We start from the raw sequence: 10,471 nt of genomic DNA, 5'->3' as shown, positions 1-10,471 counted from the left end.
GTGTATGTAGTGGGAAGCGGTCCCACGGCAGCAACGCATCACATGGGAACATCCCGGCCTGCTCACATGTGATGCATTGCTGCCGTGGGACTGCTTGCCATGACATAAGTGCCACGTGTGAAGGTTTAGCAGGAAAGCCCACCCACCCAAAAAACATGAAAACACATTTGAACATGGTGGTGTATGTAGTGGCAAGCGGTCCCACGGCAGCAACGCATCACATGGGAACATCCCGGCCTGCTCACATGTGATGCATTGCTGCCGTGGGACTGCTTGCCATGACATAAGTGCCACGTGTGAAGGTTTAGCAGGAAAGCCCACCCACCCAAAAAAACATGAAAACACATTTGAACATGGTGGTGTATGTAGTGTCAAGCGGTCCCACGGCAGCAACGCATCACATGGGAACATCCCGGCCTGCTCACATGTGATGCATTGCTGCCGTGGGACTGCTTGCCATGACATAAGTGCCACGTGTGAAGGTTTAGCAGGAAAGCCCACCCACCCAAAAAACATGAAAACACATTTGAACATGGTGGTGTATGTAGTGTCAAGCGGTCCCACGGCAGCAACGCATCACATGGGAACATCCCGGCCTGCTCACATGTGATGCATTGCTGCCGTGGGACTGCTTGCCATGACATAAGTGCCACGTGTGAAGGTTTAGCAGGAAAGCCCACCCACCCAAAAAACATGAAAACACATTTGAACATGGTGGTGTATGTAGTGGCAAGCGGTCCCACGGCAGCAACGCATCACATGGGAACATCCCGGCCTGCTCACATGTGATGCATTGCTGCCGTGGGACTGCTTGCCATGACATGCACCATTTTAAGGTGCATGCTGCTGGCCTCCAAATAAACAAGAAGGAGAACCAAGTAAAATAAAGTACACAAACTATTTTTTGACTTTATAATGCAAACCGTTATAAATTTTTTCATATAAAGAGTGTACTACTGCTACGCCTTTTTGGATTTTCGTAATTTTTTGGGCTACGGTATGGACTTTCCCGCTTAGTTCTTGTAGACATTTATGGACTTGTGTCATGTTTTCTTGCATTGTGCTTTCGTCGCTGGACGTGTCAGGTGATGGTGTGTTCTTCTCCCCCTCTGCACTGACATCTGAAATCTCGATGATATCTATAATAAGTACAGATAAAGAAATGTTTACCTTTCCACAAATGATACGTCACTATCCCATAAAGATGATTTGCAGTATACACTCACCATCTACACTGCTGGTGATCGCAATCACTTGGTGGCCCTCTGTGGTCCCTTCCATCGGCTGCGCAGCCTGGATATCATCTATAGTGACAAGGTAAAGTGACATATTACTACCCCTTGTTGTGTGTATAAAACATGTGTTGTTCTGTTGGTGTGCTGGTACAAAACCTTACCTGTTGTACTCTCCTTCTTTATTTTTAGGTTGGAGGCCCTGTCTCTGCCTTCCTCATGCCTTCTCCTGGATTGGATTTCCTCTGAGTAAATAAAAACAAGCAACATGTCAGCAAAACACTCAAAATGTAATGGATCATGACAGTATATTAATAAAGCCACCTAGGGCATTGGACTCACTTCTTTTAATAATTCCACGAATTTTCTTCAGCTTGGCCTGCTCCTTGTGCTTCAGGTCCGACCACCGTTTTTGGAGCTGGTATTTGGACCTTCTTTTCCCAAACTTCTCCTTTATCTCCTTGCATACACGCTGCATAATAATTTCTTTTCTGTAATTTGTCTTGGGGTATGTTTTTCTCGAACAATCGTAGTCCCTTCTATCCAGCATTTTGACCATCAGTTCCACCTCTGCAGATGACATGGCGGATGCGCGCGTCACTTTTTTCTCCTTGTTGTCCTGTCTGTCAGCGATTTCTTTATCTGTGGTTATCACTGATTTGGAAATCAAAGGTTCTGTACTGGCCTCCCCCATATGCGGTGGCGCCAGACCCTCCGACATGGCTCCTCGATGTCCCGTGTCTGTGTGACGCGAAGCACGTGAGTGGGGCGGAGATTCCTGTGCTCATCCAATCACTGTGTTTCAAGCCACGTTCTGCACGAAAGAATATTCCGTCGTTGTTGTTGGATTGATCGGAGCAGCGCAGCGAATTTTCCGGACTGTATCGACATTTATTTCGGTGAGTATTAAAACAAAATGTGTAGTTTTCTATGACAGGGACTTCAATCTGTGGGCCAGGGGTATGCTGGGGCTTGTAGTGACCGTGTATCCTATGTTCCACAGACTTTCAACTCCTGTACTATAGCTACAGTATATCTAGTGGCCCACAGACTGAACACCTGTACATTAAATGGTTTATGGTGTGCTTTTTGTATCAAGAAAATAATATGCCTTTTTATTTTATTTTTTGGCACAGAAATTCAACCATGGCAGAAAAAAATGTCGAATTTATGAAGGATTTCATTGAGGCCTACAGGGATCAGAATTGTTTATGGAACACCAAATCCAGAGACCATTCGAATAGGCAGAAGAGGCTATCTGCTCTGGAGGAGCTGGTGAGGGTGAGCCAGACATACTACCCCATAGCAAATGTGGAGTGGGTCCGGACTCGCATTGCTAATATGAGGACCGTATTTAAAAAGGAATTAAATAAGGTTGAGTCCTCAAAGCGGTCTGGGGCAGGGGCAGACCAAGTGTATGTGCCCAGGCTGTGGTACTATGACCTGCTGGCCTTCACGGTGGACCAGGAGCTGCCCAGGGATTCGGTCGGCAACACTTCAAGGAACCAGCCTGCACCCTCCACCTCCGCGTGCACCCAAGAGGTTTCAGATGACACCATTTGCGGCACAGTAAGTAGACGGATTTTTTTTGAAAATTTTTTTGCACACAAGATAAATATAACAGCAAGTACAGTATAAAAATTGTTAAAAGGGGGGGGTATCGCCCCCTGCAACTGACCTCTCTGTTGGGCACAACGGAGAGGTCAGTTGCAGGGGGCGATACCCCACCCTTTTGGTTCTACATCGTCAATTTGACCTTCTCTGTGGCCCTAATTCTGGTTCTTCTCAGTGGTGGAGCTATACTCTTATCCGCCTGGGAAGACAGTGATCAATATTCAGACATCGCAAGTGCATTTCCCACATTTTTTGTATTTGGAAGTTTTGGTTGCCATTGGTAATCCCTGGTATCTACACTGTTGTAGTCTTTCTGGCGCGGATTATTGTAATATTTTTTTGTGGTGTAAAATTAACGAAATAATATCATTCTGCCAATCCACAGCGCCAACACCAATAAAATACTGCATGTATTCATACCTGGTTAATTTAGCACGCATAGATGCATTTCTGGTGTTTAAATTAGTATTTGTTATGTCTGGTATCTAAATAATTAGTTTCCAGAGATGCCAATCATAACGCCTCTTCAACTAGCTCACTTTCATCCATGGCAGCAACATGGTGGTGTGTGGGCTGCGTTCTTCTGCGTAGATATAAAAATATATGGAAGTCTTAAAAATCTATAGTGATACATCATCTTGTTTTGTTACAGCCATCGCTATTTGAGGAGGAGTCTTCGGCATCGCTGGAGGTGGCATCACAGCTGCCTTCACCGACCCTCTGCTCCACCCCCACACCAACCGCCACGACCAGCGGTGAACCTCCATCAAGCGCTCAAAGTGCAGCAGAAGCACCATCAAGAAGAGGGCGCAAAAGGCCGAGGCAGACTCCAGATGCTGCGGACGTGGCAACCACCAAGATCCTGGAGTCTGCCAACAGATTGATGAGCATGGATGAGGATGATGCGGACCGGGTGGGGAGCGTATTAGCGGACAATTTGCGAAAGTTGGACCCGGCTACAAGGGTGGAGGTAGAGCGCATATTTTATGAGACGCTGTACCGGGCCCGTGTGGGGACTCTGACCCGGCACACACGTCTCACCGATGAGACCCCTCTGCCTAGGGTTGAATTTCAACCCATCAGCCCAGCTCCTATACCCCAACAAGCTGTATTTCACCCGGTGCAATATCCCCAGTATCACCATTTACAGCCACCAACTGGGCAAAGGCAGCACCAACCGGCAACGGCGGCTAATACGCTCCCACCAGGTCCACCTGGTGGCCCCTTCCAAACTCCATCTCCCTCCCAACCACCGATGGATACAGGGGATTATGGGGTGGGCCAAGTTTACCACCAGATGTAAATATTTTATATAGTTGATTTAATTGCATTTTTGTTTTAATAATATAGTTTAAATATTTTTATGTTTAAGTATTTCTTTATTATTTATTTCCTTGTTATTTATGTTATATTTTTTATAAGTTTATAAGTTAATAATTTATACAAAAATTAAAAATTCTGTAATCTAGTTGGTGTCCGTGTGAAAATATCATTTACCATGCAGGGTGACTATAGGGCACAGATATACATATGGGGTACATGCATGTTGTTTCAATATTTACCTTCATGTATTGCTCCTGGAGACTGTACAAAAGTACCAGGAGAAATTGGCATAGAAATAGGTGTGGTGGAGCAACTACTTGCTAGTACATAAACACCAGTACTGGGTACAGTCTGCACTCCAGGTGCCGTGGCATTGTGCCCTCCAGGAATGCCTGGCACCTGAGTACTACCACTCACTTGCCGTGATTCGGCCTCCACCTCCCCCTCCTTGCTGCAATAAGACGCAGAGGACAACTTGTGCGGAACTGTGAGTATACAAATTTTATTGGCAAAATATTGATTAGTACACACCAAAAAACAATATATTTACAATGACAAAAACGTACATTTTTAAGCAATCATGTCATTCTGCCACTCCACAGCCCCAACACCATTGAAATAATCCAAGTACTCGTCTCTTGACAACTTTGCTTGCGTTGATGCATTTCTGGTGTTTAAATTATTTGCCAAAGCTGTCAGACCAATAGGCTCGTCAACAACTTGGCTGTCGTCCACTGTAGCCCCCAGTTGTTGTGTGTGCACCGCTTTTCTGCGCATGTAGTTGTGCAGCACACAGCAGGCCTGCACCACTTTGTCAATCTTATCTAGGCGCAGATTGATGGCACTGTGAAAAATTCTGAATTTATTACTCAGAATCCCAAACGCATTTTCAACCACTCGCCTGGCACGTGACAGGCGATAGTTAAAAATGCGCCGTTCCCTGTTCAGTGCCCTTTGTGGGTAGGGTTTAAGGACATTAGGGTGCAATGCAAAGGCCTCATCCGCCACAAAAACAAAGTTCAAACCGTGCTCATTTTCAGTCCGCTCTGGCAGATTCAGTAGATTTTTTTTCAGTTGGTCGTGGAAAAAGGTATACTCCAGGGCTCCTCCATCTGAAACTCTACCATTTTTCCCAATGTCCACAAATACAAACTCGTATCGAGCATTAGCGATGGCCATTAGAACAATGCTGAAGAACCCCTTATAGTTATAATAAAAAGAGCCACTCTTTGCAGGGGGCATGATTCTGACGTGTTTGCCATCGATAGCTCCACCACAATTAGGGAAATTCCAAAGATCACGGAAATCACGTGCAATATTTTGCCACTCCTCCTTGGTCGATGGAAACTGCAATATAAAAGTATATGCGTATTATTAATCTGTTGGGTTGATTTTAGACACATCAGCCCTCCCCCATTGCAGCCTCAAAGCTATTACCCGCCTTATCAAAATGACCCCCCACCCACTGGTGTAAAGATTACATTAACAGGCATTGTAATGATATACATATAGGGTACAGGTATGTGCACAGCTATACATATGGGGGACATGTATGTAATTTCTATATTTACCTTCATGTATTTCTCCTGTAGAACTTGGACGATGGCATCACAGGTGTCTGGTATTATCAACCCCAGCGCTTGAGATGATATTGCGGTTGTGAATCTCAGGTCGGCAAGGGTCCTGCCTGTTGCCAGATAACGCAGCGTTGCCACCAGTCTCTGCTCTGCAGAAATAGGCCTCCTGAAATAGGTGTCCTCTCTCTCTATTAAAGGGGTAACCAGTGTCAGCAGCTCCATGAAGGTAGCGTCATCCATACGGAGATAATTCCTGAAATCATCAGGATTGTTCTCCCGTATCTCCTGTAGCAATGGCATGTGGGAGAAGGTGTCTCTCCTCAGAAGCCAGTCTCTGGTCCAGCAGCTCCGATTCTTGGTCCTTTTTCTTTTTTTAATAGCCCGCAATCTGATGGCCATAGCAGCCAAAATGCACGCACGAGCCTTCCTTCTCCTCAAGCTCATGATTAAAAAGGCCCAAATGCACCGATAGACGAACGTACGTACGTATATCCAGTACAGCTAGCAATGGATATGAATAGTCACGGCTCTATTCACTGTACTACACGAACGATTCTTTGTTCCGTGATCACGCCTCGTTTTGCTATGCTCTTTTAATCCAGCCCATTATGATAATGTTGTGTACATTTTTATCGTTCGAATAGCCAGAACGGGAGAGTGTGTACGGTGGTACAATCTTTTTCTTGCGATTGTTTGGACGGGAGTACATCGGACGTCGCCAGTAAAATTGTACATATGTGTACGCGCAGATCGGTCGTATGTTTCGGACGGCCGAACGTGTATACGGTCGATCGAACGGTCGCAAGAAAAATGAAATTGTACATATGTGTACCCAGCTTAAGAGTTTTGACATTAGCAGCTTGTCTCTATCATGCCCAGAACCAGAGCTATCAGCCTTCCAGCAGCCGGTCCCTGCTCCAGCTCCAAACGTCGGGTGTACAGGTTTATATTTTTGCCAATGGATTGCTCTGGCTCCTGGTCTCTGATCCCCAAGTCCCCTGCACCTTCTAAAAGTTGGGACTCTAGGTTTTTATACTATTGAAGGCTAAGAAATCACTTTCCAGATAATGGAGATATCTGCAGTCAAACAAGCTGCCCTTCCACCGGAAAATGACGAACAATAAGTCCACTCCATTATCCAACCCTCCCCTGCGTATAAAACACCCCCTACCTCCCTGGAAGTCATTTACAAGGGACCCTTCATTCAGCTCAGTGCCCCCTTCCACACGTTAGTGTTCTCCCTCCCACCACCTGTGCAGTAAAGGAGTAATTAGCAGAAGTTACTGCTCCAGGTCCTACATGTTAAATGGAAAATAGAGCACCCCCTGCTACCCGTGGGACATCAAAGCTGCTGCTGATAGCACCCCCCACCCCTAGGAGGGGAGAATGGGTAAGGGCCCCAGTGCATTGCTTTGCCCAGGGGCCCACACTGCTGTTAAGATGACCCTGCCCTCATCGCTACTGAGCAAATAAACAGCAAACATATAGACGCCTCTCCGCTCTAGTTAAAGGGTCCAAACCCAGTTGCAAGCCATCGAATGATTTTTCTGCTGAGTATGAGATGAATACAGGCATAACCGGCCTTGAGCTGACGTCACGGACACACCCTCCCCTATAATACTTAGGCACGCCTGCTTTTTCCCTGACACTCCCACTGAAAGGCCGGTTACCACCCACAGACGCCTACTTCCTGTCAATCACCTTGCGAAGGCTAGCATAGGAAAAAGTAGCGTGATTACGCTGTCGGAAATCGCTCAGCAGCGATGGGGACTGAATCGGCCCCTTTTTAGTCTACATGGGGATTCTATGTTGTGTCAGCTGTTGTGTTTTGCCCTATAGGATGGTTGGGGGTGTGGTTATCATATGATGAAGTTATATAAGTCTTGTCGTGTTACTCTTCACCCTTCAAACCTTCATTATCATGAATAAAGGCTGTATCAACTTCATGGGGGTAGCACTCACCTGAGTGGGTGGCTTTTGGTTTACTTGCACTCCCTATAGGGGATACTGTCGATAGGGCAAAGCTATGAAGGTCAACTTACATTAGGTTGACTACTAAAGGTTGACTGGGCTTACGTTGACACATGAAATAGGTCGACATGGCTAAGGTTGACACAAGCATTTGGTCGACAATGGGAAGGTCAACAGTCAAAAGGTCAACATGAGTTTTTAAAGTTTTTTTCAAAACATAACTTACCATCCACTAGGGCATGGAGGAGTGGACCCGGTACACTGGTACAGTGTCCATGTCGACTTACGTCGAAATTCGGGACAAAATAAAATGAAAACCTCAAGTCGACCTTTTGACTGTTGACCTTCCCATTGTCAACCTAATACTTGTGTCGACCTTCCGATCCTATCGATCTTAGCCATGTTGACCTACTTCATGTGTTTATCCAAGCCCTGTCAACCTTTACTGCTCTACCTAATGTATGTCGACCTTCATAGCCTGGCTGGCCAGTTCTGGTTCCCACCACCCCGTTTATCTTACGTCTCAGAAGCTAGAGAAGACAACCCAGAATCCACAGTAATACATCAGAACTTGACATCTTTATTTTTGTCTTTCAAGGTAGATATTGAGGATGACCATAGAAACAAAAAAGCGAAACAAAACCTGTCAAAGGACACCTTGAAAAAGTCCCCAGGATTGGGGAAGAAATGCGTTGGTGACTACATCTGGATCCGTGTGAGGAGTCCAGATAGTGGGGAGAGAACCTGTGGACCGGCCGGGAGAAAGCTGAGTGCCTTGGATACATACAGCATTTGCACTTTTGGGACTGTTTGAACTCAGTTCCTCAGCCTCCAGTAATTTCACATCTTCCCCCATCTGAGACTTCATTGATTGCACTTTATCCTCAGTGCTTTGTTTAGCTTTTTAATAATATGCACTTCATCATCAGTGCTTGTTCCAGTTTTTATGTATATATATGCATTGTGAATTCAATTAAATTTGTGTGTTTTGAAATATTACACCATGATCAAATATTCTTCCTTCACATGTTATATGGGTGTACAAAGGATACAGTACATCTGAAAACATACAAGCGCCTGACAGGTTTTGTTTCGCTTTTTTGTTTCTATGGTGATTTGGTGAAGGATTGAGGGTCCTTAAAGGGACAAACACCCATCGGCAGCTTGTGTGCGCTTTTCGGATAGATTCACTACTTTCTTGTTATCACAGATATTGAGGATGAGCACCAGCACTCATGAAGAATTTTTCGACACATGCCCCCACATCTTCAGGTGGAAGGCCTATTAGCATAAGGAAGCCTGCACTCATGCTCAGGAAACATTTAAGTCCTTTTCTAACGTCTTTTTCTTTTTATACATTGCAAACTTGATTTGGGAGGAAACCTTGGACTTTTCTTGTTCATTCCTTCAGTACTCCTCAGACTCGTCATGCTGAGGGCGTAGGATGACACTGTGGTAAGTCTTAATGCAGGAGAACGCAGTGGGGGGGATATGGTGCCGGTCGATGTGATTATTTTCCAGATGGACGGAAATGAGATTGGAGTCTTCAGATACCCTGGTATCACAGATTGAGTTCAGAGGCACGTACCTTAAATTGTGAAAGGAAGAAGTTTAGCATTGGCCAGGGTCGGATAAAGGGGAGAAATATTGATTGAAAAATACATATCAACGCAAAATTCAAATTGCGCAATTTATATCCTCTGAATATGAATAAATGCTCAACAGAAATATATTCCATAACTATTGAATTAAGTGTAAAGTGTAGGTTCATGATGACCTGAAATACTTAACAAATTACAACTAGATTAATTTAGTACCGCCATCTACTGGTCATATGTGGTATTACAACAATGCTGCTTTTGTTTTCCTCCACAAATCTCCAGCTTCCATGCAACATTCTCTAATTACAAGGATCCCAGACATTTCTAAATCAGACTCCCACCTCCAAAATCAATATTTGTAGCATAGCTAGAATTCCATCTATGCATGGTAAATCTAAAAATATACGGTAGGGTACACAATCATTTTAATTCTTGGACTGCTATTGTAGCCCGCATAAAAATAATTGCTTCTTAGGGAAAAATGGAAGGATTCATAAATTAGCTCGATGGTCTTTTATTTCAGTAGTAGCCCTTGCTAGAGGAGCCCCATCAAAAGTGGGGTACGTTAGGTGCAACGGCCAATCCATAAGCTGTTCTATATTGTACTACGAAAGCCAATCAGATCACAGAGCAGCCAGTAATTGCACTGTGCATTTGTATCTGTGTCCCTTGACCTCTTGTTGTGTTGCTGAGAAATGTTGGTCCATCAGTACATTAGCCCAACATTTCATCTATGGCAGGGTTCCTCAAATCTGACCATTAAGGGCTGCTAACAGTTCATACACCGGTGTCATCTAGTGAATCTCTTCTGCTCAGCTAGAATATCTGGAAAACATGTACTGTCAGGAATCTTGGATAGGCTGGATGACCAGACTTAAGCAATACTGACGTACAGTGGGGCAGATGTATTAAGCCTTAACAAGAGATAAATGCCAGGGTGATAAAGAGAGATAAACGTCCAGCCAATCACACCCCAACTGCCATGTTAAAGGCTGTGTTTGAAAAAAGTCAGTAAGGAGCAGATTGGCTGGACGTTTATCTCTCTTTATCACCCTTACATTTATCTCTCGTTAAGGCTTAATACATCTGCCCCATTATGAGTAATAATTGTCACTGTATATTGCTTTGTAATACATACTGGCCCTTATTCTGG

The 10,471-nt window shown here is 44.7% G+C and overlaps 2 protein-coding genes across 4 annotated transcripts in view; one reads left to right on the top strand and one right to left on the bottom strand.

Moving 5' to 3' along the window:
- The first annotated feature begins 748 nt into the window (after positions 1 to 748).
- On the top strand, positions 749 to 6,562 carry LOC146035327 (uncharacterized). The gene is made up of 3 exons (XM_083158698.1): positions 749 to 1,317; positions 1,425 to 2,801; positions 3,499 to 6,562. Exons 2-3 carry the CDS (start codon positions 2,310 to 2,312, stop codon positions 4,147 to 4,149), a joined length of 1,143 nt encoding a protein of 380 aa, XP_083014824.1. The 5' UTR covers positions 749 to 1,317; positions 1,425 to 2,309; the 3' UTR covers positions 4,150 to 6,562.
- Positions 6,563 to 8,277: 1,715 nt separating this feature from the next.
- Positions 8,278 to 10,471, bottom strand: part of LOC146035326 (extracellular matrix protein 2-like) — a 90,968-nt gene continuing 88,774 nt past the window's right edge. For 2 of the 3 annotated variants that reach the window (XM_083158697.1, XM_083158695.1), the window contains exon 10: positions 8,278 to 9,305. In XM_083158697.1, coding sequence (XP_083014823.1) covers positions 9,125 to 9,305 — 181 coding nt within the window. In that variant the 3' untranslated portion in view covers positions 8,278 to 9,124. The remainder of the gene's footprint in view (positions 9,306 to 10,471) is intronic. The other variant, XM_083158696.1, reaches the window with a different exon arrangement.

Source organism: Crinia signifera, chromosome 9 (genome assembly GCF_055691185.1).
Source record: "Crinia signifera chromosome 9, ASM5569118v1, whole genome shotgun sequence".
Taxonomy (NCBI): domain Eukaryota; kingdom Metazoa; phylum Chordata; class Amphibia; order Anura; family Myobatrachidae; genus Crinia; species Crinia signifera.
Note: the sequence above shows the minus strand (reverse complement) of the source record. Positions and strands in the feature narration are given on the sequence as shown.

What these genes read in the sequence shown, in the direction of transcription:
- LOC146035327 (XM_083158698.1), top strand. Translation starts at nt 2,310, where the DNA reads ATGGTGTGCTTTTTGTATCAAGAAAATAATATGCCTTTTTATTTTATT. An exon ending in ATGACACCATTTGCGGCACA is followed by an intron (nt 2,802 to 3,498) that starts GTAAGTAGACGG and finishes GTTTTGTTACAG; the next exon opens with CCATCGCTATTTGAGGAGGA.